Consider the following 27,879-nt stretch of genomic DNA (forward strand, 5'->3'; position numbering starts at 1 on the left):
CCTAAGAGCTATAGAAGGGCATTACTAGGCTTGCATAAGGGGCTAAATAAAAAATGGTTCACACTGAGTTTTTGAATGTTTTGTGGGCAAACGTTTTGTGAACTGGGAGTTTTTTGGCAACCTTTATTGAGGGTACACTTGGCTTATTTTTTGGGTCTCAGAACCCACATGGCTAGTTTAAAACCGCTCTGGTAGGGTTCTTTGAGGCTGTAAAGACATCGAGTGAGATGGGCGGGGCCTATTTTTGCGCCTCAGATGTGCAGTTGTATTTACTTAGCAAGCTCCAACTCCGGAGGGCCCTTGTGGAAGTTTTGCGCCCCCCCCCCCCATTTTTCCAATCCCTGAGGGCAGGTAGGCGCCACAGCAGGGCTGGCGAGGTGCTGGGGGTGTTTTTTTTTTTCGGATTTAGGCCTTATCAATCCGGTTTGCACAATAAAGGGTTAAATATTTGTTTTTCTTGTGGGGCAAACTTAACTACACAAATTGAGTCTGATATCAGAAATTTGAATAGATTGGTGTATTTTAAAGCAGTTTTGCAGAACGTGTATGCTTTTTTTCTCAGACGCAGTACCGTTTTTTTAAGATGGTTATTTTTTCACTAAATAAAGTGTTTTCAAGCTTGTTTGTAGTCATTACTAGCCTGTTCAACATGTCTGACATTGAGGGAAGTCAATGTTCAATATGTTTAGAAGCCATTGTAGAACCCCCACTTAGAATGTGTCCCTCATGCACTGAAAGGTCAATAAATTGCAAAGAACATATTTTAGCTACTAAAAGTATGTCGCAGGATGATTCTCAGTCAGAAGGGAATCAGGTTATGCCATCTAATTCTCCCCAAGTGTCACAACCATTAACGCCCGCACAAGCAACGCCAAGTACTTCTAGTGTGTCTAATTCTTTCACCCTGCAAGATATGGCCACAGTTATGAATACTACCCTCACACAGGTTTTATCTAAGCTGCCTGGGTTGCAGGGGAAGCGCAGTAGGTCTGGTGTGAGAACAAATGCTGAGCCCTCTGACGCTTTATTAGCCATATCCGATGTACCCTCACAATGTTCTGAGTTGGGGGTGAGGGATTTGCTGTCTGAGGGAGAGATTTCTGATTCAGGAAAGATGTTCCCTCAGACACTCAGATATGACGGCTTTTAAATTTAAACTAGAACACCTCCGCTTGTTGCTCAGGGAGGTTTTAGCGACTCTGGATGATTGTGACCCTATTGTAGTTCCAGAGAAATTGTGTAAAATGGACAGATTTCTAGAGGTTCCTGTCTACACTGATGTTTTCTTTCATGTAATTAGCAAGAGTCCATGAGCTAGTGACGTATGGGATATACATTCCTACCAGGAGGGGCAAAGTTTCCCAAACCTTAAAATGCCTATAAATACACCCCTCACCACACCCACAAATCAGTTTTACAAACTTTGCCTCCTATGGAGGTGGTGAAGTAAGTTTGTGCTAGATTCTACGTTGATATGCGCTCCGCAGCAGGTTGGAGCCCGGTTTTCCTCTCAGCGTGCAGTGAATGTTAGAGGGATGTGAGGAGAGTATTGCCTATTTGAATGCAATGATCTCCTTCTACGGGGTCTATTTCATAGGTTCTCTGTTATCGGTCGTAGAGATTCATCTCTTACCTCCCTTTTCAGATCGACGATATACTCTTATATATACCATTACCTCTGCTGATTTTCGTTTCAGTACTGGTTTGGCTTTCTACAAACATGTAGATGAGTGTCCTGGGGTAAGTAAATCTTATTTTCTGTGACACTCTAAGCTATGGTTGGGCACTTTTTTATAAAGTTCTAAAAATATGTATTCAAACATTTATTTGCCTTGACTCAGGATGTTCAACATTCCTTATTTTCAGACAGTCAGTTTCATATTTGGGATAATGCATTTGAATCAATCATTTTTTTCTTACCTTAAAAAATTTGACTTTTTCCCTGTGGGCTGTTAGGCTCGCGGGGGCTGAAAATGCTTCATTTTATTACGTCATTCTGGCGCGGACTTTTTTGGCGCAAAAAATCTTTTCTGTTTCCGGCGTCATACGTGTCGCCGGAAGTTGCGTCATTTTTTTGACGTTCTTTTGCGCCAAAAATGTCGGCGTTCCGGATGTGGCGTCATTTTTGGCGCCAAAAGCATTTAGCCGCCAAATAATGTGGGCGTCTTATTTTGGCGATAAAAAATATGGGCGTCTCTTTTGTCTCCACATTATTTAAGTCTCATTTTTCATTGCTTCTGGTTGCTAGAAGCTTGTTCCTTGGCATTTTTTTCCCATTCTTGAAACTGTCATTTAAGGAATTTGATCAATTTTGCTTTTTATGTTGTTTTTTCTCTTACATATTGCAAGATGTCTCATGTTGCATCTGAGTCAGAAGATACTTCAGGAAAATCGCTGTCTGGTGCTGGAACTACCAAAGCTAAGTGTATCTGCTGTAAACTTTTGGTAGCTGTTCCTCCAGCTGTTTGTACTAATTTTCATGACAAACTCGTTAATGCAGATAATATTTCCTTTAGTTATGTACCATTACCTGTTGCAGTTCCATCAACATCTAATGTTCAGAGTGTTCCTGATAACATAAGAGATTTTGTTTCTGAATCCATCAAGAAGGCTATGTCTGTTATTCCTCCTTCTAGTAAACATAAAAAATCTTTTAAAACTTCTCTTTATACAGATGAATTTTTAAATGAACATCATCATTCTGATTCTAATGACTCTTCTAGTTCAGAGGATTCTGTCTCAGAGGTTGATGCTGATAAATCTTCATATTTATTTAAAATGGAATTTATTCGTTCTTTACTTAAAGAAGTACTAATTGCTTTAGAAATTGAGGATTCTGGTCCTCTTGATACTAAATCTAAACGTTTAGATAAGGTCTTTAAATCTGTGGTTATTCCAGAAGTTTTTCCTGTTCCTGGTGCTATTTCTGAAGTAATTTCCAGAGAATGGAATAATTTGGGTAATTCATTTACTCCTTCTAAACGTTTTAAGCAATTATATCCTGTGCCGTCTGATAGATTAGAATTTTGGGACAAAATCCCTAAAGTTGATGGGGCTATTTCTACCCTTGCTAAACTTACTACTATTCCTACGTCAGATGGTACTTCGTTTAAGGATCCTTTAGATAGGAAAATTGAATCCTTTCTAAGAAAAGCTTATCTGTGTTCAGGTAATCCTTCTTAGACCTGCTATATCATTGGCTGATGTTGCTGCAGCTTTAACTTTTTGGTTGGAGACTTTAGCGCAACAAGTAACAGATCATGATTCTCATAATATTATTATTCTTCTGCAACATGCTAATAATTTTATCTGTGATGCCATTTTTGATATTATCAGAGTTGATGTCAGGTTTATGTCTCTAGCTATTTTAGCTAGAAGAGCTTTATGGCTTAAAACTTGGAATGCTGATATGTCTTCTAAATCGACTCTACTTTCCATTTCTTTCCAGGGTAACAAATTATTTGGTTCTCAGTTGGATTCTATTATCTCAACTGTTACTGGTGGGAAAGGAACTTTTTTACCACAGGATAAAAGATCTAAGGGTAAAAACAGGGCTAATAATCGTTTTCGTTCCTTCCGTTTCAACAAAGAACAAAAGCCTGATCCTTCTTCCTCAGGAGCAGTTTCAGTTTGGAAACCATCTCCAGTCTGGAATAAATCCAAGCCTTCTAGAAAAGCAAAGCCAGCTTCTAAGTCCACATGAAGGTGCGGCCCTCATTCCAGCCCAGCTGGTAGGGGGCAGGTTACGTTTTTTCAAAGAAATTTGGATCAATTCTGTTCACAATCTTTGGATTCAGAACATCGTTTCAGAAGGGTACAGAATTGGTTTCAAGATAAGACCTCCTGCAAAGAGATTTTTTCTTTCCCGTGTCCCAGTAAACCCAGCGAAAGCTCAAGCATTTCTGAAATGTGTTTCAGATCTAGAGTTGGCTGGAGTAATTATGCCAGTTCCAGTTCTGGAACAGGGGCTGGGGTTTTATTCGAATCTCTTCATTGTACCAAAGAAGGAGAATTCCTTCAGACCAGTTCTGGATCTAAAAATATTGAATCGTTATGTAAGGATACCAAGATTCAAAATGGTAACTGTAAGGACTATCTTGCCTTTTGTTCAGCAAGGGCATTATATGTCCACAATAGATTTACAGGATGCATATCTGCATATTCCGATTCATCCAGATCACTATCAGTTCCTGAGATTCTCTTTCCTGGACAAGCATTACCAGTTTGTGGCTCTGCCGTTTGGCCTAGCTACAGCCCCAAGAATTTTTACAAAGGTTCTCGGTGCCCTTCTGTCTGTAATCAGAGAACAGGGTATTGTGGTATTACCTTATTTGGACGATATCTTGGTACTTGCTCAGTCTTTACATTTTGCAGAATCTCATACAAATCAACTTGTGTTGTTTCTTCAAGATCATGGTTGGAGGATCAATTTACTAAAAAGTTCATTGATTCCTCAGACAAGGGTAACCTTTTTGGGTTTCCAAATAGATTCAGTGTCCATGACTCTGTCTTTGACAGAAAAGAGACGTCTAAAATTGATTTCAGCTTGTCGAAACCTTCAGTCACAATCATTCCCTTCGGTAGCCTTATGCATGGAAATTCTAGGTCTTATGACTGCTGCATCGGACGCGATCCCCTTTGCTCGTTTTCACATGCGGCCTCTTCAGCTCTGTATGCTGAATCAATGGTGCAGGGATTACACAAAGATATCTCAATTAATATCTTTAAAACCGATTGTACGACACTCTCTGACGTGGTGGACAGATCACCATCGTTTAATTCAGGGGGCTTCTTTTGTTCTTCCGACCTGGACTGTAATTTCAACAGATGCAAGTCTTACAGGTTGGGGAGCTGTGTGGGGGTCTCTGACGGCACAAGGAGTTAGGGAATCTCAGGAGGTGAGATTACCGATCAATATTTTGGAACTCCGTGCAATTTTCAGAGCTCTTCAGTCTTGGCCTCTTCTGAAGAGAGAATCGTTCATTTGTTTTCAGACAGACAATGTCACAACTGTGGCATACATCAATCATCAAGGAGGGACTCACAGTCCTCTGGCTATGAAAGAAGTATCTCGAATTCTGGTTTGGGCGGAATCCAGCTCCTGTCTAATCTCTGCGGTTCATATTCCAGGAATAGACAATTGGGAAGCGGATTATCTCAGTCGCCAAACGTTGCATCCGGGCGAATGGTCTGATTCACCCAGAGGTATTTCTTCAGATTGTTCAAATGTGGGAACTTCCAGAAATAGATCTGATGGCTTCTCATCTAAACAAGAAACTTCCCAGGTATCTGTCCAGATCCCGGGATGCTCAGGCGGAGGCAGTGGATGCATTATCACTTCCTTGGAAGTATCATCCTGCCTATATCTTTCCGCCTCTAGTTCTTCTTCCAAGAGTTATCTCCAAGATTCTGAAGGAATGCTCGTTTGTTCTGCTGGTAGCTCCGGCATGGCCTCACAGGTTTTGGTATGCGGATCTTGTCCGGATGGCCTCTTGTCAACCGTGGACTCTTCCGTTAAGACCAGACCTTCTGTCGCAAGGTCCTTTTTTCCATCAGGATCTCAAATCCTTAAATTTAAAGGTATGGAGATTGAACGCTTGATTCTTGGTCAAAGAGGTTTCTCTGACTCTGTGATTAATACTATGTTACAGGCTCGTAAATCTGTATCTAGAGAGATATATTATAGAGTCTGGAAGACTTATATTTCTTGGTGTCTTTCTCATCATTTTTCCTGGCATTCTTTTAGAATTCCGAGAATTTAACAGTTTCTTCAGGATGGTTTAGATAAAGGTTTGTCCGCAAGTTCCTTGAAAGGTCAAATTTCTGCTCTTTCTGCTCTTTTTCACAGAAAGATTGCTAATCTTCCTGATATTCATTGTTTTGTACAAGCCTTGGTTCGTATAAAACCTGTCATTAAGTCAATTTCTCCTCCTTGGAGTTTGAATTTGGTTCTGGGGGCTCTTCAAGCTCCTCCGTTTGAACCTATACATTCTTTGGACATTAAATTACTTTCTTGGAAAGTTTTGTTCCTTTTGGCCATATCTTCTGCCAGAAGAGTCTCTGAATTATCTGCTCTTTCTTGTGAGTCTCCTTTTCTGATTTTTCATCAGGATAAGGCGGTGTTGCGAACTTCTTTTGAATTTTTGCCTAAGGTTGTGAATTCCAACAACATTAGTAGAGAAATTGTGGTTCCTTCATTATGTCCTAATCCTAAGAATTCTAAGGAGAAATCATTGCATTCTTTGGATGTTGTTAGAGCTTTGAAATATTATGTTGAAGCTACTAAGTCTTTCCGAAAGACTTCTAGTCTATTTCTTATCTTTTCCGGTTCTAGAAAAGGCCAGAAAGCTTCTGCCATTTCTTTGGCATCTTGGTTGAAATCTTTAATTCATCATGCCTATGTCGAGTCGGGTAAAACTCCGCCTCAAAGGATTACAGCTCATTCTACTAGGTCAGTTTCTACTTCCTGGGCGTTTAGGAATGAAGCTTCGGTTGATCAGATTTGCAAAGCAGCAACTTGGTCTTCTTTGCATACTTTTACTAAATTCTACCATTTTGATGTGTTTTCTTCTTCTGAAGCAGTTTTTGGTAGAAAAGTACTTCAGGCAGCGGTTTCAGTTTGAATCTTCTGCTCTTTTTTTCAATAAACTTTATTTTGGGTGTGGATTATTTTCAGCAGGAATTGGCTGTCTTTATTTTATCCCTCCCTCTCTAGTGACTCTTGCGTGGAAAGATCCACATCTTGGGTAGTCATTATCCCATACGTCACTAGCTCATGGACTCTTGCTAATTACATGAAAGAAAACATAATTTATGTAAGAACTTACCTGATAAATTAATTTCTTTCATATTAGCAAGAGTCCATGAGGCCCACCCTTTTTTGTGGTGGTTATGATTTTTTGTATAAAGCACAATTATTCCAATTCCTTATTTTTTAATGCTTTCGAACTTTTTTCTTATCACCCCACTTCTTGGCTATTCGTTAAACTGATTTGTGGGTGTGGTGAGGGGTGTATTTATAGGCATTTTAAGGTTTGGGAAACTTTGCCCCTCCTGGTAGGAATGTATATCCCATACGTCACTAGCTCATGGACTCTTGCTAATATGAAAGAAATGAATTTATCAGGTAAGTTCTTACATAAATTATGTTTTTCCGGTCCCTAAGAGGATTTCAGACATTGTTACTAAGGAGTGGGATAGACCAGGTATTCCGTTCGCTCCCCCTCCTTTTTTTAAGAAAATGTTTCCCATATCAGACACCATGCGGGGCTCGTGGCAGACAGTCCCTAAGGTGGAGGGAGCTATTTCTACCCTGGCTAAGCGTACAACTATACCTATTGAGGACAGTTGTGCTTTCAAAGATGCTATGGATAAAAAATTAGAGGGTCTCCTAAAGAAAATATTTGTTCATCAGGGTTTTCTTCTCCAACCTATAGCGTGCATTGTTCCTGTAACTACTGCAGCTGCTTTTTGGTTCGAGGCTCTGGAGGAGGCTCTTCAGGTTGATACCCCATTAGATGATATTCTGGATAGAATTAGGGCTCTTAAGCTAGCTAATTTTCATTACAGATGCCGCTTTTTAACTGGCTAAATTAGCGGCAAACAATTCAGGTTTTGCCATTTTAGCGCGTAGAGCGTTATGGCTTAAGTCCTGGTCTGCTGATGTGTCATCAAAATCTAAGCTTTTAGCCATCCCTTTCAAAAGTAAGACCCTATTCAGGCCTGAACTGAAGGAGATCATTTCAGACATCACTGGAGGGAAAGGCCATGCCCTTCCTCAGGATAAGACAAATAAGAGGAGGACCAAACAAAATAATTTTCGTTCCTTTTGAAACTTCAAAGGTGGTCCCTCTACCTCTTCCCCTGCTGCAAAACAAGAGGGGAATTTTGCTCAATCCAAGTCAGTCTGGAGACCTAACCAGACTTGGAACAAAGGTAAACAGGCGACAGCATGAAGGGGTAGCCCCCGATCTGGGATCGGATCTAGCAGGGGGCAGACTTTCTCTCTTTGCTCAGGCTTGGGCAAGAGACATTTATGACTCCTGGGCTTTAGAAATCGTAACCCAGGGGTATCTTCTACATTTCAAAGATTCTCCTCCAAGTGGCAGATTCTATCTTTCTCAATTGTCTGCAAACCAGACAAAAAGAGAGGCTTTCTTACGCTGTGTAGAAGACCTATATACCATGGGTGTGATCCGCCCAGTTCCGAAAATAGAACAGGGGCATGGGTTTTACTCCAATCTGTTTGTGGTTCCCAAAAAAGAGGGAACCTTCAGACCAATTTTAGATCTCAAGATCCTAAACAAATTCCTCAGTCCCATCTTTCAAGATGGAGACCATTCGGACTATTTTACCAATGACCACCGTGGACTTAAAGGATGCGTATCTACACATCCCTATCCACAAAGATCATCACTAGTTCCTCAGGTTCGCCTTTCTGGACAAGCATTACCAGTTTGTGGCTCTTCCCTTCGGGTTGGCCACAGCTCCCAGAATTTTCACAAAGGTGCTAGGGTCCCTTCTGGCATTTCTAAGGCCGTGGGGCATAGCAGTGGCGCCTTATCTGGACGATATCTTAATTCAGGCGTCGACTTACCAAGTCTGACACGGACATCGTGTTGGCTTTTCTAAGATCTCACGGGTGGAAGGTGAACGTAAAAAAGAGTTCACTTATCCCTCTCACAAGAGTTCCATTCCTGGGAACTCTGATAGATTCGGTGGACATGAAAATTTTTCTGACGGAGGTCAGGAAATCAAAGATTTTAACCACCTGCCGAGCTCTTCATTCCATTCCTCGGCCGTCAGTGGCTCAGTGTATGGAGGTAATCTGACTAATGGTAGCGGCAATGGACATAGTTCCGTTTGCTTGCTTGCATCTCAGACCACTGCAACTATGCATGCTCAATCAGTGGAATGGGGATTATGCAGATTTATTTCCTCAGATAAATCTGGATCAAGAGACCATAGACTCTCTTCTTTGGTGGTTGTCACAGGATCATCTGTCCCAGGGAATGTGTTTCCGCAGGCCAGCGTGGGTCATAGTGACGACGGACGCCAGCCTATTGGGCTGGGGTGCAGTCTGGAATTCCCTGAAAGCACAGGGTTTGTGGACTTAGGAGGAGACTCTCCTCCCGATAAATATTCTAGAACAGAGAGTGATATTCAACGCGCTTCAGGCGTGGCCTCAGCTGGCTTCGGCCAGATTCATAAGATTCCAGTCGGACAATATCATGACTGTAGCATATATCAATCATCAGGGGGGAACAAAGAGTTCTCTAGTGATGATAGGTTACCAAAATAATTTGATGGGCAGAGACTCACTCTTGCCATCTATCAGCAATCTATATCCCAGGAGTGGAGAAATGGGAAGCGGATTTTCTAAGTCATCAGACTTTTCATCCGGGGGAGTGGGAACTCCATCCGGAGGTGTTTGCACAATTGATTCAGCAATGGAGAACACCAGAATTGGATCTGATGGCGTCTCGTCAGAATGCCAAACTTCCTTGATACGGGTCCAGGTCAAGGGATCCTCAGGCAGTACTGATAGATGCTCTAGCAGTACCCTGGTCGTTCAACCTGGCTTGTGTTTCCACCATTTCCTCTCCTTCCTCGTTTGATTGCCAGAATCAAACAGGAGAGAGCTTCTGTGATTTTGATAGCACCTGCGTGGCCACGCAGGACTTGGTATGCAGACCTGGTGGACATGTCATCTCTTCCACCATGGACTCTGCCACTGAGACAGGACCTTCTGATTCAAGGTCCGTTCCAGCATCCAAATCTAGTTTCTCTGCGGCTGACTGCCTGGAGATTGAACGCTTGATTTTATCCAAGCAGGGTTTCTCTGAGTCGGTCATAGATACCTTGATTCATGCTCAAAAGCCTGTCACCAGGAAAATTTATCATAAGATATGGCGTAAATATCTTTATTGGTGCGAATCCAAGGGCTACTCATGGAGTAAGATCAGAATTCCTAGGATTTTGTCCTTTCTCCAAGAAGGATTGGAGAAGGGGCTATCAGCTAGTTCCTTAAAGAGACATATCTGTTTTAGCAATTTTACTGCACAAACGTCTGGCAGATGTTCCAGACGTTCAGTCGTTCTGTCAGGCTTTAGTTAGAATCAAGCCTGTGTTTAAACCTGTTGCTCCGCCATGGAGTTTGAATTTAGTTCTTAAAGTTCTTCAAGGGTTGTGGAGCTAAGGGAGGAGCTATATAGACAGCTCTGCTGTGGTGCTCTTTGCCACTTCCTTTTAGCAGGAGGATAATATCCCACAAGTAAAGGATGAATCCGTGGACTCATCGTACCATAGAAGAAATTAATTTATCAGGTAAGCATAAATTTACTTTTTTTTTTTTTCTCTCTCTATTGTCTGGGTCTAAGAGATGTTGAGTGCCCCAGCCATTGGGAGTATAAAGGTGTCATTTTTGAGAAATAAAGATTCTATAATTTCTGTGTCCTGTTGTCATTAGCTTAAGCTATGGAGGGTTCTGATATATTAGAGGGTACTTCCCCTATTCCAAATAGTAATACCTGTTTTTTTTGTGAGGAGGCCTTGGTATGCCTTCCCTCTCAATTATGTTCCACATGCCTTGACAATGTTGACAATGTTATTCGGTCAAAGAAGGTTAACGTGTGGTGCATACCCTACATTCATCTCCTACACATGCAGCTTCCTGTAGCACGCTTGATCCTCCATCTGGGTGGGGCCTTTTACCACTAGATTTAACTGCACAGTTAAAAATATCGGTGTCTGAGGCCCTCAGTGCTTTACCTCGCCCTGCTAAATGCAAGCAAAAGGTTAAACATAGCTCTCCTGCCCTGGGGTGGTCATGTAATTTATTGGATTTAGCTGCTCTGTCTCAGTTATCCGAGGATGAGTTGCACTCTGAGGCTTCAGAGGATGATCTTTCTGGGACAGTGTCTGCTTCCACTAAGCCTCCTGCTGCGGAGGAACCAGCCTTTAGATTTACGATTGAACACTTAAGTTTTCTTCTAATGATAGTACTGTCTACATTAGAGCTTCCAGAGGCCAAGCTGCCTGATGAACATTTGATTCCTAAATTAGACAGGGTTTAAGAGGACAGGGTAGTGCCTTTAACTTTTCCTGTGCCTGTAAAGATGGCGAACATTATTAAGAACGAATGGGACAGAATTGAATCTTCCTTTTCCCCTTAGTCTTTCTTTAAGAATTATTTCCAGTCCAGGATACTCAATTGGTGTTGTGGGGTACCGTCTTTAAGGTCAATGGCGCTATCTCCACACTTGGCAGACGCACTACTATACTGCTTGATAGCTCGTCCTTCAGAGAGCTGATGGATAAAAAGATGGAAACTCTTCTAATAAAGATGTTTCAACATACGGGATATTTGTTTCAACTGGCAGCAGCTGTTGCCACAGTTTCTGGAGCAGCTACCTACTAGTGCGACTCCTTATTGGTAATTAATTGAAGTGGAGGGTCCCCTCAAAGTTATCCAGGAAAAAATTAAGGCCTTGAGAATTGCTAATTCCTTTGTCTGTGATGCAAACTTGTAGATTACTCGCCTAAATGCTAAGGCTTCTGGCTTTTCGGTTCAGGCCCGCCATCTCTTGCTAAAGTCCTGGTCTGGGATAAAAATTTTTTTTCCTTTTAAAGAAAATATTTGGCCTGGACTTCATTATCTCTACGGTTACGGGGGCAAGTCTAAGGGACAGGTTTCTAATTTTCGTTCCTTTCTTTGGGAGTCATTGTCCTGGTGTCTATCGCAGAAAAAGGTTTGGGATACTATTCAAACCTTTCGTGGTCCCAAAGAAGGAGGGAACTATCTGCACGATTCTGGACCTAAAGTGCTTAAACAAATTTCTAAATGTCCCCTCGTATAAAATTGAGACAATAAGCTTCATCCTTCCCTTAGTTCAGGAAGGACAGTTCATGACCACTATAGATCTGAAGGATGCTTACCTTCACGTTTCAATCCAATGACCACTTCCAGTTCCTAATGTTTGCGTTTCTGGACCAGCACTTCCAGTTCATTGCACTTATGTTTTGGTCTAGCTACTGCCCCAAGAATTTTTACGAAGGTTCTAGGGACTCTTCTAGCTGTTGCCAGAACCCAGGGTATAGCAGTAGCTCCCTACTTGGACGATATTCTGGTACAAGCACCATATTTTCGCCTGGCGGGGGACCATTCGGAATCTCCATCTTCGATCTTATGGATGGAAGCTAAACCTAGAAAAGAGTTATTATCCCAAGTACCAGGGTGGAATTCCTGGGTACTATAATAAACTCCATATCCATGAGGATAGATCTAACAAACCAGAGATGTTGCAAGCTAGCTTCAGCATGTCTTGCCCTCCAGACCTCCTTAAGGCCCTCTGTGGCTCAGTGTATGGAGGCGATTGGTCTCATGGTGTCCAGCATGGACATAATTCCCTTTGCCAGGTTCCATCTCAGTCTGTTGTAACTGTGCATGCTGAGGCAGTGGCATGGTGATCATTCAGATTGGTCTCAACTGATTTCTCTGGAGAACCGGTCCAGGGAATGGTTCTCTTGGTCGCAAGCCTATCAGAATAGGGAGCTGTTTGGGGTGCCAAGAAGGCTCAGGGCCTGTGGACTCAGGAGGAATGCTCCCTCCCAATCAACATTCTGGAACTTTGGGCAATCTTCAATGCTCTGAAGGCTTGGCCCCTTTTGGTTTTGTCCCGGTTTATCAGATTCCAATCAGACAATATAACCTTGGTGGCTTACATCATCCATCAGGGTGGAACGAGAAGCTCCCTAGCAATGAGGGAAGTATCTCGGATTATGGAGTGGGCCGAGGCCCACAGCAGTTCGCTGTCAGTGATCCACATTCCGGGTGTGGACAACTGGGAAGCGGATTTTCTTTCATGTAATTAGCAAGAGTCCATGAGCTAGTGACGTATGGGATATACATTCCTACCAGGAGGGGCAAAGTTTCCCAAACCTCAAAATGCCTATAAATACACCCCTCACCACACCCACAATTCAGTTTTACAAACTTTGCCTCCTATGGAGGTGGTGAAGTAAGTTTGTGCTAGATTCTACGTTGATATGCGCTCCGCAGCAGGTTGGAGCCCGGTTTTCCTCTCAGCGTGCAGTGAATGTCAGAGGGATGTGAGGAGAGTATTGCCTATTTGAATTCAATGATCTCCTTCTACGGGGTCTATTTCATAGGTTCTCTGTTATCGGTCGTAGAGATTCATTTCTTACCTCCCTTTTCAGATCGACGATATACTCTTATATATATACCATTACCTCTGCTGATTTTCGTTTCAGTACTGGTTTGGCTTTCTACAAACAAGTAGATGAGTGTCCTGGGGTACGTAAGTCTTATTTTCTGTGACACTCTAAAGCTATGGTTGGGCAATTTTTAATAAAGTTCTAAATATATGTATTCAAACATTTATTTGCCTTGACTCAGGATGTTCAACATTCCTTTTTTTTCAGACAGTCAGTTTCATATTTGGGATAATGCATTTGAATCAATCATTTTTTCTTACCTTAAAAAATTTGACTTTTTCCCTGTGGGCTGTTAGGCTCGCGGGGGCTGAAAATGCTTCATTTTATTGCGTCATTCTTGGCGCAGACTTTTTTTGCGCAAAAAATCTTTTCTGTTTCCGGCGTCATACGTGTTGCCGGAAGTTGCGTCATTTTTTTGACGTTCTTTTGCGCCAAAAATGTCGGCGTTCCGGATGTGGCGTCATTTTTGGCGCCAAAAGCATTTAGGCGCCAAATAATGTGGGCGTCTTATTTGGCGCTTAAAAAATATGGGCGTCGCTTTTGTCTCCACATTATTTAAGTCTCATTTTTCATTGCTTCTGGTTGCTAGAAGCTTGTTCCTTGGCATTTTTTCCCATTCCTGAAACTGTCATTTAAGGAATTTGATCAATTTTGCTTTATATGTTGTTTTTTCTCTTACATATTGCAAGATGTCTCACGTTGCATCTGAGTCAGAAGATACTTCAGGAAAATCGCTGCCTGGTGCTGGAACTACCAAAGCTAAGTGTATCTGCTGTAAACTTTTGGTAGCTGTTCCTCCAGCTGTTTGTATTAAATGTCATGACAAACTTGTTAATGCAGAAAATATTTCCTTTAGTAAAGTACCATTACCTGTTGCAGTTCCATCAACATCTAATGTTCAGAATGTTCCTGATAACATAAGAGATTTTGTTTCTGAATCCATTAAGAAGGCTGTCTGTTATTCCTCCTTCTAGTAAACATAAAAAGGCTTTTAAAACTTCTCTTTATCCAGATGAATTTTTAAATGAACATCATCATTCTGATTCTAATGATTCTTCTAGTTCAGAGGATTCTGCCTCAGAGGTTGATGCTGATAAATCTTCATATTTATTTAAAATGGAATTTATTCGTTCTTTACTTAAAGAAGTCCTAATTGCATTAGAAATTGAGGATTCTGGTCCTCTTGATACTAAATCTAAACGTTTAGACAAGGTCTTTAAATCTCCTGTAGTTATTCCAGAAGTTTTTCCTGTTCCTGGTGCTATTTCTGAAGTAATTTCCAGGGAATGGAATAATTTGGGTAATTCATTTACTCCTTCTAAACGTTTTAAGCAATTATACCTGTGCCGTCCGACAGATTAGAGTTTTGGGACAAAATCCCTAAAGTTGATGGGGCTATCTCTACCCTTGCTAAACGTACTACTATTCCTACGGCAGATGGTACTTCCTTTAAGGATCCTTTAGATAGGAAAATTGAATCCTTTCTAAGAAAAGCTTATTTGTGTTCAGGTAATCTTCTTAGACCTGCTATATCTTTGGCGGATGTTGCTGCAGCTTCAACTTTTTGGTTGGAAACTTTAGCGCAACAAGTAACAGATCATGATTCTCATAACATTATTATTCTTCTTCAACATGCTAATAATTTTATCTGTGATGCCATTTTTGATATTATCAGAGTTGATGTCAGGTTTATGTCTCTAGCTATTTTAGCTAGAAGAGCTTTATGGCTTAAAACTTGGAATGCTGATATGTCTTCTAAATCGACTCTACTTTCCCTTTCTTTCCAGGGTAATAAATTATTTGGTTCTCAGTTGGATTCTATTATCTCAACTGTTACTGGTGGGAAAGGAACTTTTTTACCACAGGATAAAAAATCTAAGGGTAAAAACAGGGCTAATAATCGTTTGTTCCTTTCGTTTCAACAAAGAACAAAAGCCTGATCCTTCATCCTCAGGAGCAGTTTCAGTTTGGAAACCATCTCCAGTCTGGAATAAATCCAAGCCTTCTAGAAAAGCAAAGCCAGCTTCTAAGTCCACATGAAGGTGCGGCCCTCATTCCAGCTCAGCTGGTAGGGGGCAGATTACGTTTTTTCAAAGAAATTTGGATCAATTCTGTTCACAATCTTTGGATTCAGAACATTGTTTCAGAAGGGGTACAGAATTGGTTTCAAGATAAGACCTCCTGCAAAGAGATTTTTTCTTTCCCGTGTCCCAGCGAAAGCTCAAGCATTTCTGAAATGTGTTTCAGATCTAGAGTTGGCTGGAGTAATTATGCCAGTTCCAGTTCTGGAACAGGGGCTGGGGTTTTATTTGAATCTCTTCATTGTACCAAAGAAGGAGAATTCCTTCAGACCAGTTCTGGATCTAAAAATATTAAATCGTTATGTAAGGATACCAACATTGAAAATGGTAACTGTAAGGACTATCCTGCCTTTTGTTCAGCAAGGGCATTATATGTCTACAATAGATTTACAGGATGCATATCTGCATATTCCGATTCATCCAGCTCACTATCAGTTTGAGATTCTCTTTCCTGGACAAGCATTACCAGTTTGTGGCTCTGCCGTTTGGCCTAGCAACAGCTCCAAGAATTTTTACAAAGGTTCTCGTGCCCTTCTGTCTGTAATCAGAGAACAGGGTATTGTGGTATTTCCTTATTTGGACGATATCTTGGTACTTGCTCAGTCTTCACATTTAGCAGAATCTCATACGAATCGACTTGTGTTGTTTCTTCAAGATCATGGTTGGAGGATCAATTCACTAAAAAGTTCATTGATTCCTCAGACAAGGGTAACCTTTTTGGGTTTCCAGATAGATTCAGTGTCCATGACAGACAAGAGACATCTAAAATTGATTTCAGCTTGTCGAAACCTTCAGTCACAATCATTCCCTTCGGTAGCCTTATGCATGGAAATTCTAGGTCTTATGACTGCTGCATCGGACGCGATCCCCTTTGCTCGTTTTCACATGCGACCTCTTCAGCTCTGTATGCTGAACCAATGGTGCAGGGATTACACAAAGATATCTCAATTAATATCTTTAACACCGATTGTACGACACTCTCTGACGTGGTGGACAGATCGTTTAGTTCAGGGGGCTTCTTTTGTTCTTCCGACCTGGACTGTAATTTCAACAGATGCAAGTCTTACTGGTTGGGGAGCTGTGTGGGGGTCTCTGACGGCACAAGGGGTTTGGGAATCTCAGGAGGTGAGATTACCAATCAATATTTTGGAACTCCGTGCAATTTTCAGAGCTCTTCAGTCTTGGCCTCTTCTGAAGAGAGAGTCGTTCATTTGTTTTCAGACAGACAATGTCACAACTGTGGCATACATCAATCATCAAGGAGGGACTCACAGTCCTCTGGCAATGAAAGAAGTATCTCGAATTCTGGTTTGGGCGGAATCCAGCTCCTGTCTAATCTCTGCGGTTCATATCCCAGGTATAGACAATTGGGAAGCGGATTATCTCAGTCGCCAAACGTTGCATCCGGCCGAATGGTCTCTTCACCCAGAGGTATTTCTTCAGATTGTTCAAATGTGGGAACTTCCAGAAATAGATCTGATGGCTTCTCATCTAAACAAGAAACTTCCCAGGTATCTGTCCAGATCCCGGGATCCTCAGGCGGAGGCAGTGGATGCATTATCACTTCCTTGGAAGTATCATCCTGCCTATATCTTTCCGCCTCTAGTTCTTCTTCCAAGAGTAATCTCCAAGATTCTGAAGGAATGCTCGTTTGTTCTGCTGGTAGCTCCAGCATGGCCTCACAGGTTTTGGTATGCGGATCTTGTCCGGATGGCTTCTTGCCAACCGTGGACTCTTCCGTTAAGACCAGACCTTCTGTCGCAAGGTCCTTTCTTCCATCAGGATCTCAAATCCTTAAATTTAAAGGTATGGGGATTGAACGCTTGATTCTTGGTGAAAGAGGTTTCTCTGACTCTGTGATTAATACTTTGTTACAGGCTCGTAAATCTGTTTCTAGAGAAATATATTATAGAGTCTGGAAGACTTATATTTCTTGGTGTCTTTCTCATCATTTTTCTTGGCATTCTTTTAGAATTCCGAGAATTTTGCAGTTTCTTCAGGATGGTTTGGATAAAGGTTTGTCTGCAAGTTCCTTGAAAGGACAAATCTCTGCTCTTTCTGTTCTTTTTCACAGAAAGATTGCTAATCTTCCTGATATTCATTGTTTTGTACAAGCCTTGGTTCGTATAAAACCTGTCATTAAGTCAATTTCTCCTCCTTGGAGTTTGAATTTGGTTCTGGGGGCTATTCAAGCTCCTCCGTTTGAACCTATGCATTCATTGGACATTAAATTACTTTCTTGGAAAGTTTTGTTCCTTTTGGCCATCTCTTCTGCCAGAAGAGTCTCTGAATTGTCTGCTCTTTCTTGTGAGTCTCCTTTTCTGATTTTTCATCAGGATAAGGCGGTGTTGCGAACTTCTTTTGAATTTTTACCTAAGGTTGTGAATTCCAACAACATTAGTAGAGAAATTGTGGTTCCTTCATTATGTCCTAATCCTAAGAATTCTAAGGAGAAATCATTGCATTCTTTGGATGTTGTTAGAGCTTTGAAATATTATGTTGAAGCTACTAAGTCTTTCCGAAAGACTTCTAGTCTATTTGTCATCTTTTCCGGTTCTAGAAAAGGCCAGAAAGCTTCTGCCATTTCTTTGGCATCTTGGTTGAAATCTTTAATTCATCATGCTTATGTTGAGTCGGGTAAAACTCCGCCTCAGAGGATTACAGCTCATTCTACTAGGTCAGTTTCTACTTCCTGGGCGTTTAGGAATGAAGCTTCGGTTGATCAGATTTGCAAAGCAGCAACTTGGTCTTCTTTGCATACTTTTACTAAATTCTACCATTTTGATGTGTTTTCTTCTTCTGAAGCTATTTTTGGTAGAAAAGTACTTCAGGCAGCTGTTTCAGTTTGAATCTTCTGCTTATATTTTTCATATTAAACTTTATTTTGGGTGTGGATTATTTTTCAGCGGAATTGGCTGTCTTTATTTTATCCCTCCCTCTCTAGTGACTCTTGCGTGGAAAGATCCACATCTTGGGTAGTCATTATCCCATACGTCACTAGCTCATGGACTCTTGCTAATTACATGAAAGATAACATAATTTATGTAAGAACTTACCTGATAAATTCATTTCTTTCATATTAGCAAGAGTCCATGAGGCCCGCCCTTTTTTGTGGTGGTATGATTTTTTTGTATAAAGCACAATTATTCCAATTCCTTATTTTTTATGCTTTCGCACTTTTTCTTATCACCCCACTTCTTGGCTATTCGTTAAACTGATTTGTGGGTGTGGTGAGGGGTGTATTTATAGGCATTTTGAGGTTTGGGAAACTTTGCCCCTCCTGGTAGGAATGTATATCCCATACGTCACTAGCTCATGGACCCTTGCTAATATGAAAGAAATGAATTTATCAGGTAAGTTCTTACATAAATTATGTTTTTTCAGCAAACAATTCTTTCATCTGGGGGAATGGTCTCTCAATCCCAAAGTGTTTGCAGAGATATGCAACAGGTGGGGGACGCCGGAGATAGATCTCATGGCATCCCGTCTCAATACCAAGCTACCCAGATATGGCTCGAGGTCCAGGGATCCTCAGGCGGAGCTAATAGATGCATTAGCAGTGCCTTGGAGGTTCAGTCTAATTTACCTTTTCCCGCCGTTACCACTCCTTCCTCGTGTAGTGGCCCGCATCAAGCAGGAGCAATCATCAATGATACTCATTGCTCCTATCATGGCCTCGAAGGACGTGGTTCGCGGATCTGGTGGGGAAGTCATTTTCTCCTCCATGGAAATTACCTTGTCATGGGGATCTGCTGGAGCAAGGTCCTTTGGTTCATCAAAGTCTAGATTCTCTGAGGCTGACTGCGTGGAGATTGAACACTTAGTCCTAGCCAAGAGATATTTTTCCGAGAGCTATTGATACACCCATTCAAGCTCATAAGCCAGTTACTTGCATCTATCATAAGGTGTGGAGAACCTACTTATTCTGGTGTGAAGAGCGTGGTTTTTCCTGGCATAAAGTTAAGGTTGGAACAAAAAAAGTGGAGGGTTTCCAATGATACAAAAACTTCATTTAAAATTCTCCAGAACAGGTTCAGGTCTTTTTCTGATCCTGTTCTGGAGAATTTTAAACAATAAAGACTTTTTTGCATCATTGGAGACCCTCCACTTTTTTTGTTCCATATGTTTTGAGAGCTTGGTAGTAGCTCTTAGCGGTTCTCCTCCTAGGGACTGCATGCTGGTTTTTGCATTTTTTTTGCTGTCAAGTTAAGGTTGCCGGGATCCTCTTGTTTCTCCAGGATGGACTGGAGAAGGGCCTTTCTGCCATTTCTCTGAGGGGGGACAGATTTCGGCCCTGTCTGTTTTACTACACAAGAGGCTCTCGGATATACAATCGGATATACTATCCTTTGTTAAAGGGACACTAAACCCAAATAGTTTCTTTCATGATTCAGATAGTGCATGCAATTTATAAGCAACTTTCTAATTTACTCCTATTATCAATTTTTCTTTGTTCTCTTGTTAACTTTATTTGAAAAAGAAGGCATCTAAGCTAAAGAGCCAGCCAACTTAGCTTCGCTGCCTGCTTTCTTCTCTCAAGTCCATGGCGGAGGCGATGCTACTATCTGTCACACTTGAAGGGCCGTGTTCCTATTCCACGGCGTAGATTCCAGTAAGATCATTTTTTATTTTACTTCTTCATGAATGTACTGTAACTCATTTGTGCTTGTGAACTTACATGAAAAAAACAGGGTCTCAGTGGGACTCCTTTAGTATCTTGGAATCGAAGGTTAATATCTCCTGAGGGGGATTATTGAACAGGGTTTTTTTTTTTAATCATGTTTATGTGATTCAATCTGCTTATGTGTAGTGTTAATTGGGCTCATGGCTTTTGGAACATAACGGCCTTTGGGAGTGACACAACCTTAGGTTGGGCGTGCCTTTTTTGGACTGTACGGTTCACCTTGTGACCGGGCGTGTTTACGTTTTGGTCTCCCATTTCCGCATTCCTGGCTGTGTGGTGATGGAAAAATCTAGTCCGCTGGTGTCTGGTTCATAGGAGGTGGTGAGTGCCCCAGCCATTGTGGGTGTCAAGTGCCATTTAATTTGTCTATATAGTCCATCTTTTGGTATTCTTTTATCCAGTTATGGAGGATTCTGATGTTAAGATTGTTCTCCTTTCTGATTCAGATTATTCGTCCTGTGAAGAATGTGAATTGGCCCTGTTGACTCAGTTATGTTCTGTAGGCCTTACTAGAGCACCTTGTTACTCAGGCTCGGGGATTCAAGGATGCTGAGCCATCCGCCTCGGGGGGCCCTGCCCTCCGAGAGGTGAGTTTCCTACTGATTCATACTATTACACATGCGGGTAACCCCAGTTATGTTTATCCCACCTTGGAGGGTGGATTGTTCCCCCCCCCCCAGAGGTTGTAGCATGTTTTTGCTTTCACATACTTTTGGCGATTGCTCGTCTACAAAGTCCAGATGTTTATTTGCGATTGTGCTTGTGCACTGTTGTCCTGTGTCTCCCGGCCATGGTAGGGCATGTGCAGTTCCCTGCGGGTGTAACAGTTCCTGAGTGTTGTGCTTTTCGTTACAGGCTGGCTCGCCTTCGTGTTCTACTCAGATACGTTTTAGAGTTGTTATGGGACCCTATCCTTAATGGCTATGGGACTCCTCAGTCTTCTACTTCGAATGGCTCACCTCATTAGACATGAGGGGATGACGTAATCTCCTTTTAGTCTTATTGAGATCCTTCCCAGTTTTGTTGGAATAACAGGGTTTCCGTTGGGCTGGTCCTGCGGGTATTTCTGTTCTTCTTAGGAGTTAACCTTCGGGTTGCGCCTCATTTTAATTTTACCTGGCTGTCGGGTTCAGGCGCCGAGTGCTCACAATATTTGTGTCCCTTGTTGTTTTATTTTTTTTTAAAATAATTTTTTTATTGAAGTTAAAGTATAGATCAACAAACAAGATTCGCCCTAAGGCCAATGTTACATCAAAGTGAGTAATACATTGTCTATAAACTGACATTATTGAAAAAACAATACGCACATGTAACAAGATAATTATATATCAAATCTTAACATGAAGATAGACAAGAGTTTAGGCGAGGTGGAATAGAACTTCATTTTATGTTATATTTTTGACTGATGATCTCCACAGTACAATAGAAAACAGTCGATAAATTATCTGAGTCAAAGATATCAGCCTGTGGAGAATTAGCATATATATCAGCCACTCTTGGGCCGAGATATATAGGGGGGGAGGGGAGATTCAGCGGATAAGCACCGCTATACACATAGGGGAAGGGGTGGAGGGCGGAGCCATATATGAGTGTAAGTAGTTTAAGGTACGTGGTGGGATCTTAGAAGTGTTCAAGCAAAGGGACCCCAGAACCGTCAGGACAAAATTATATCTTGCGAATCATAGTGCAGATTAGGTTAGGCTCTGTCATTAAGTTTCCCCTCTAATATGGTTATACCCATAAGGTTGAGGGAATAATAGCTAGTAAAGGAGCTTTATCAGGGCTTAGAATGACTTAGCACTATTTTTATAGTAAGACTTACATACTATGGGACAGGAGATTAGGGGAATATGCTGGCTTTAGCCATAGTAAAGTTAAACAAACAGGCAGGAATTCAAAACCAGCAGCTGGTACGCATCAACCTATTAATGTATTGAATGTACCTGTTATTTGAGTAGGCATAAGATACAGAAAAAACAGATACCGGTTACTGCAACAAAGTACTCCCCTATATTGTGAGCGTGAGTGAGCTGCGTGCCTGAGGAAATCCTGCAGCTTATATATGGAGAGTAGTAATGCTACATATGCCCATTAATAATCAAATGGGAGGTATAGCTTTATATCTGATAAAAAGTATAATGGCGTCTTACCAATAGGCCTTAATTAGCTCACCTAATGAGTATTGGGGACTAAACATTTATACTAGTTCCAGGAGGCTTGAATATATATTAATAGGACTAGTACCGTAGGGGAGTGTTCCATTGTATAGGAGGGAGAAATAGACATAGTAAGAGCATGACATACCCAAGGGTGATTTTACAAAGCAACTCTGATTTGGTAAAAACATACACAGCTTGAGTCAAAGTATGTGCATTGCATTTTCATGAGATCTTTATAATCTCTTTTAGTGTAAAATCAGATAGTCTGAGAAAGACACAAACAACATAGGTATACAGTCCTGCGCCCCTACAAACTATAAAATACTTAAATATGATGCAAAGGCACATAACATAATGGAGACTGTTTCTGAAAGAGTATAATTAAACAAGTAGGTAAGATATAAGTAGAATGTGACATTGCATCAAAGACCCCAGTGTACATGACAACCTGAGCAGGAATATAACAGCCTTATAAGGTGTAATTTGCATGAACACTAAACAGCTAGAGAACATATAAAACAGTTGGAAAAGAAGGAATCAAACTGTCTTCTATATATAGCATGTCATCAAGAGGTAAATACACAGGAGTGTGTGGTAGATTAGTGATATAACACCAATTCACAAACATCTGATTAATGCTAGAGATCATTGGCTAGAATAAAAATATTGTTTGCCAACTTGAAAACTGAAGCTGCATAATCCCATCATAACATCTCAAATTTTCAGAGCTAATATTAATGTTAGTGGATTATATGGGCTTGTGTAGTGGGAAAGATGGATGTAGCTATTCACTAGCCATAATATAACTGGGAACACAGTAGAATGACTAAGGCGCTCATATTGTGGGGGCATTCCACTAGGAGAGATATGAAAGACTAGTGCTTTACTTATAGAGTCAGCAATAAAAAGTTGCAACTTGCTATGTATATTACCCAACGTGAGTTTAAAATATGTTTTATCAGCACAGCTTGTCACACTATATTACTTGCGAGTTTTCGCTGATGTCTGTTAGATAATATTTATGATAATGCTAATGTAATGTAAAAGGGGACCTACTCAGCTTGCATAAGGATATGCAAATATAAACATTTAAACCACTTAGCCCTGCCAACAAAAGCAGCACAATCAGATATGCTGTGTACAGATCTGGGCCATGAGGAGTATATTAATTAAGCTAGCAGGCACTCCTAATATATGTAACTGTTGTATTTTAATAGTTATAAACTTGATATGTCAATCTTGGATCTGAACTGCAAACAGATGTGATAAAAATGCAAACATTAACAGTGAGCAGATGAAAATAGTTATAAGCTTGATATGTCAGTGTTGGATCTGGACTGCAAACAGATGTACTAAAAATGCATACATTAACAGTGAGCAGATGAAAATAGTTATAAGCTTGATATGTCAATGTTGGATCTGGACTGCAAACAGATGTACTAAAAATGCATACATTAACAGTGAACAGATGGACATATAATGCTTAAGTATAGACCAAATAATCAAAAGTTACTATAAGGACTTTTAAAGAGCCTAGGTAAACTGATCTTTTGTTGATCAGCAAAAAAAAAAAAAAAAAAATTGGGGCTAGTATGCTTCCTACACTGTCAGCATTATACTTATGACTTGTATATAACCTTAAGTAGTAATTCCCATATATAAAAAGTTAATACAGGCCTGCGGCAAAAAAAAATAATTCAAGAAAATTTAAAAAAATAACTATCAGATAGACGTGGACTATAGCAAAGAAAATCTCAATACAACAAAAACAGTTCACTGAAATAATTAGCTAAAGTCATGTAGGGCTCTGGGAACAACGGTCCTGAAATGAAATAGACTGTCCTCCATTGTATGGCATGGAGATTTCTTGCTAACCCACACCGCATGTGTCCATCTTGTGCCCCATATCATAGACTCGAAAAAATTTGAGCATCATACTAACACAGTCGACCTTAACAGGCTAGAAACTTAAAACTTAGAGCTAGACATATCGCAAATCTGAGCTAGAGTGGAGGATAATGAGATAGTCTTTGATAAGCCCTAGATGTTGAAGACCATCAATAAAGCCGGGTGTGTGCAGCTAGTGTCCCAAATTCATATCTAGGTATCGAGCCAGTGGATTACCAGTAGAATGTGGAGAGCTACATGGGACTTTGAATTATCCTCCACTACGCAGCAAGGTAAATTCTTACTAGCCCACACCGCATTTGTCAAGCTTGCTCCATTGTGCGTGTGCTAGCTTCCGTCTAATAGCCAAAATGAAGACCCATGTCCTCCCTGGAATATGCTGCAATAGAACTCTCAGTAGCAAGTGTGGGTAATATAGCTTTGAAAGTACATGTAGTCCTCTGTAATTTGCGATGGTCCGGCTAACTCTCGAATGTGAAATCTGTGATATACTTGGCTTAACGTTGCTCTGCAGGAACCCCAACAAAGCTAGGTTTGTCCCTTGTTATTTTATATTACAAATTTCAGCTATGCTTTCTTGAGCAGACTTGTGGGTCCGTGCAGCTCATGGGATTGTTTCAGTCCTTAATAGCCGTCTATCTGGTGACTGGGTCAGTGAATTTTTGCTGCATCACTCTCTGTTGCTTCCGATATCCTCTGGACCTAGAGTTATTCCCTCCCACATGGTTGGAAGGTGGAGGATTTAGCGCCTTTTTTCCGTCTGGACGGTTTTGTCTTTTGGAGGTTCTGGGAATTGTCCTTCTTGGGACTTGTTCCTTTAGTGGTTCTCTTCTCATTGAGACCCTTTTGGACTATGTCCGTTTCTCCTTGTGGATCGGGTCACCTTCTGGGGACATTGATTTCCCTTCGGGAGTTGGTTGTTTCCTTTTAGGGACATAAGACAGTGTGGTGTCTCTGGGCTCTGTTTAGGGGTCCCTTCCAGGAGTTGGGAATGCTCTGCATCTCCTTGGGTAGAAGAGATCCTAGTGGCTTTTCCACTCATATGGTTCAGGTATTGTCATCTATTGTGGCATCTTTACCCATGTTTTTCTGTCCTCTGATTTTGAATCTGAGGTCATAGCTGTACTCTGTTCCGTGGACTTATCCTCACTGTTCCCCTTGTTCTTGGAGTTGTGGTGTTTGGATGCTTGTTAGACTGTAGAGTCTTTATAGGGCCTTGTGAGGCTTTAGCTCTTTTGGAGTTGACTCCTGCAAGGGGTGGTCTCTTCCCTTTGGGTCGGGACTTGCAAGGGATTCTTGCTCTTGTTATCCGGGATAATCTGGATTTTCCCCTGTGGGTCTGTTTTCTATATCAGACTAGGTATTTAAGTTCTTGGAATGCTGTTTATTCTAAACATTTGTGGGGCTCGGGCCTTCTGTCCTGGTTCTTCTGGTTGTCGAGTGTTTCACTCTGCGTTTTAACATGTGGATCCTACTGTGGGTTGTTACCGGACTGTTATGATCCTAGGACTGGTTCGGGGTGCTCCAGTATCCAGGGTACTTGGGCTTAGCCTTTGTTCTATGGGTACAAAAGAGAGAGCAAGCGCTAAAAGCACAGATCTATTTTTATAAAAACAAAATATGTTAAAGTAATATGATGGTGATATATGTGTGTATATAATAAACTTATGTGAGGGAATAAACTCCAAATTATAGAGTGTGAAAAATGTATTAAGTCCGATATAAAGAGCAATGGCATAAGTATTAATGGGAGATATGTGAACAGATGGTATATATAATAAAGGTTCTTATAGAGATAAATGTAATCAGTATCCAATATCAGAATAATCAATATTTAAAGTTCTATATATAAGGAACAACTAAAAGGGAAAAGCTTTAAAACGGTAACAATTTAATAAAATACCATAAAACAATGTAACGTAAAAGGGAAATCTATCTAGGTAAATAAATCGGCTCCTAAAATTGTAGCATAGCGTTATGGAGCAAAAAGTCACTTGCGCATGGAAAAAATATTTACAATATAGCCAAGGCCTGTAGCTGTGAAAATAAGATGAAGGTACCTTAAAATGTCTGCTGTCGATTCCGGTAAACTCCTCTGTGCACGGATGAGAAAAAGGTTTTGGTAATGTTACCTTTGCAGGCTGATCCAACAGCTTGTATCCACTTCAGCGTTACAGACCGTAAACTGGAGGCGGCTTTTTATGAAGGACTCGCGTGATTTTTTTTCCATCCCCTGTTCAACAGAAATATATTTATCTGGTGAGGTGTTTTTTTTTTTTTTGGTTTTTTTGTCTACATCCTTTTTATCATAATCATTTATATTTTTTTGGTCTACATCAAAGGATAGTGCTGCAGAATCTGTTGGCGCTCTACAAATAAATAATAATAATAATACAAATAATAAAAATAATCAAAATAAAAATAATCAGAATGTCCCAACAAGAAAATATTTGCAATCTTCTTATAGGGATTTTTCCAAACACTGATACCTGGTTGTAGTATGTATGGAGGTTTAAAAACATGCATTGCTTAGTGTTTTTTTTTTATTATTTAACCAGTTAGCAGATTCCTCAAATTTGGATATAAAATATCCTATTTTAGTTTGACAGATTTTGTTTGGTTATTTATTTGAGGGTCATACAGGTGAGTAAATTGGCTATTTAATACAAATTTTCTTTTTTTTTTTTTTGTTCCTGAACTGAAATATGTATGCATGTCATACAGGTGCTGAGTCCACAATCCATTATTCCTGGGAATTATTCTTCTTTTCCACTAGGAGGAGGCAAAGATTCCCAAACCCCTCTCACCTCACTGGTTAATTAGTCTGGTTTTTGACTCTGGAGGAAGGTGAAGAAGCTGTGTGTTTTATTCTTCACTGAGAGGTGTTCTCAGACTAAGTTGATGCTCATTTCCTCTGAGTGCAGTGTTTCTTTGAGGGATGTATTGCGAGTATGGGTACTGATTTTTTTATTTTTTTTTACTCCATGGGAATTAGTCACAAGCCTTCCATGGGTGTTTTGTGAAAACCTGTCATTTGCCGTTTCCTGTTAAGTCATAGATATAATCCTATTCTATATCCTCTGCTGGTATGTCTCAGCACTGGTTTGGCTTTCTGCTGTTTCCCCCACCCCGGTAAATGAGCCTATTGGCTTTCTTGGGACAGATTTATATTTTTATTAGTTATAACCCTTTAAAAAAAATTAAAGTTTTTTTGCACAGTTTTTTTTTCTTTGTGTCTTTTTTTTTTTTTTTTTTTTTTTTTAATATGTGCATCGGCTTTTTAGCCTGAGTGCTACTCCCTCATTACTTAGGTACGCTATTTGAAGGTAGGATGTAATGCCTGTCTTATAGTGTGTTATCTTCATGTTTATCATGTTGTATTAGCTTGATGTGGCCTATAGCGGGTCTCGGTATCCCGGACTGGGTTTACCTGCTAAAGTAGCCTTCCTCCCTGCAAGCAGACTGATGAACCTGAGTTAGATACCAGCAGATATTAGAATAAGGGTCTATAGTTGGTGGGGAGGAGGCTGGCCTGCAGTCCTCAAAGTTCAAAAGTAACAGAGGCTTTAGTTACATGCCCTATTGAGTTTTTGTGTTTTTGTTTAAAAGAACTGCTTTTGGAGAGGGTATTTTCCCTTTAGGAGCTCTTTTTGGGATATAACGGTTTTTATTTTATATGCACATTACTACTTTTGTATGGAGACTTTTGCTTGTCCCTTAACCTAATTTAGAAGCTGAACACTTTCCTACCTGTGTGTTTATCAGGCTGTTATCATTTTTTTTTTTAATGCATTTTAACCAGTCTAATGTG

The 27,879-nt window shown here is 40.7% G+C and overlaps 1 protein-coding gene across 1 annotated transcript in view; it reads left to right on the forward strand.

The window, feature by feature from the left end:
• The window catches only part of LOC128657582 (elongin-A-like), a 427,971-nt gene that overhangs the window by 65,379 nt on the left and 334,713 nt on the right, over positions 1 to 27,879 (forward strand). Inside the window, exon 2 of the mRNA XM_053711962.1 lies at positions 20,505 to 20,588. Within this exon, the coding sequence (XP_053567937.1) occupies positions 20,505 to 20,588 (84 nt within the window). The remainder of the gene's footprint in view (positions 1 to 20,504; positions 20,589 to 27,879) is intronic.

Source organism: Bombina bombina, chromosome 4, assembly GCF_027579735.1.
Source record: "Bombina bombina isolate aBomBom1 chromosome 4, aBomBom1.pri, whole genome shotgun sequence".
Classification (NCBI taxonomy): domain Eukaryota; kingdom Metazoa; phylum Chordata; class Amphibia; order Anura; family Bombinatoridae; genus Bombina; species Bombina bombina.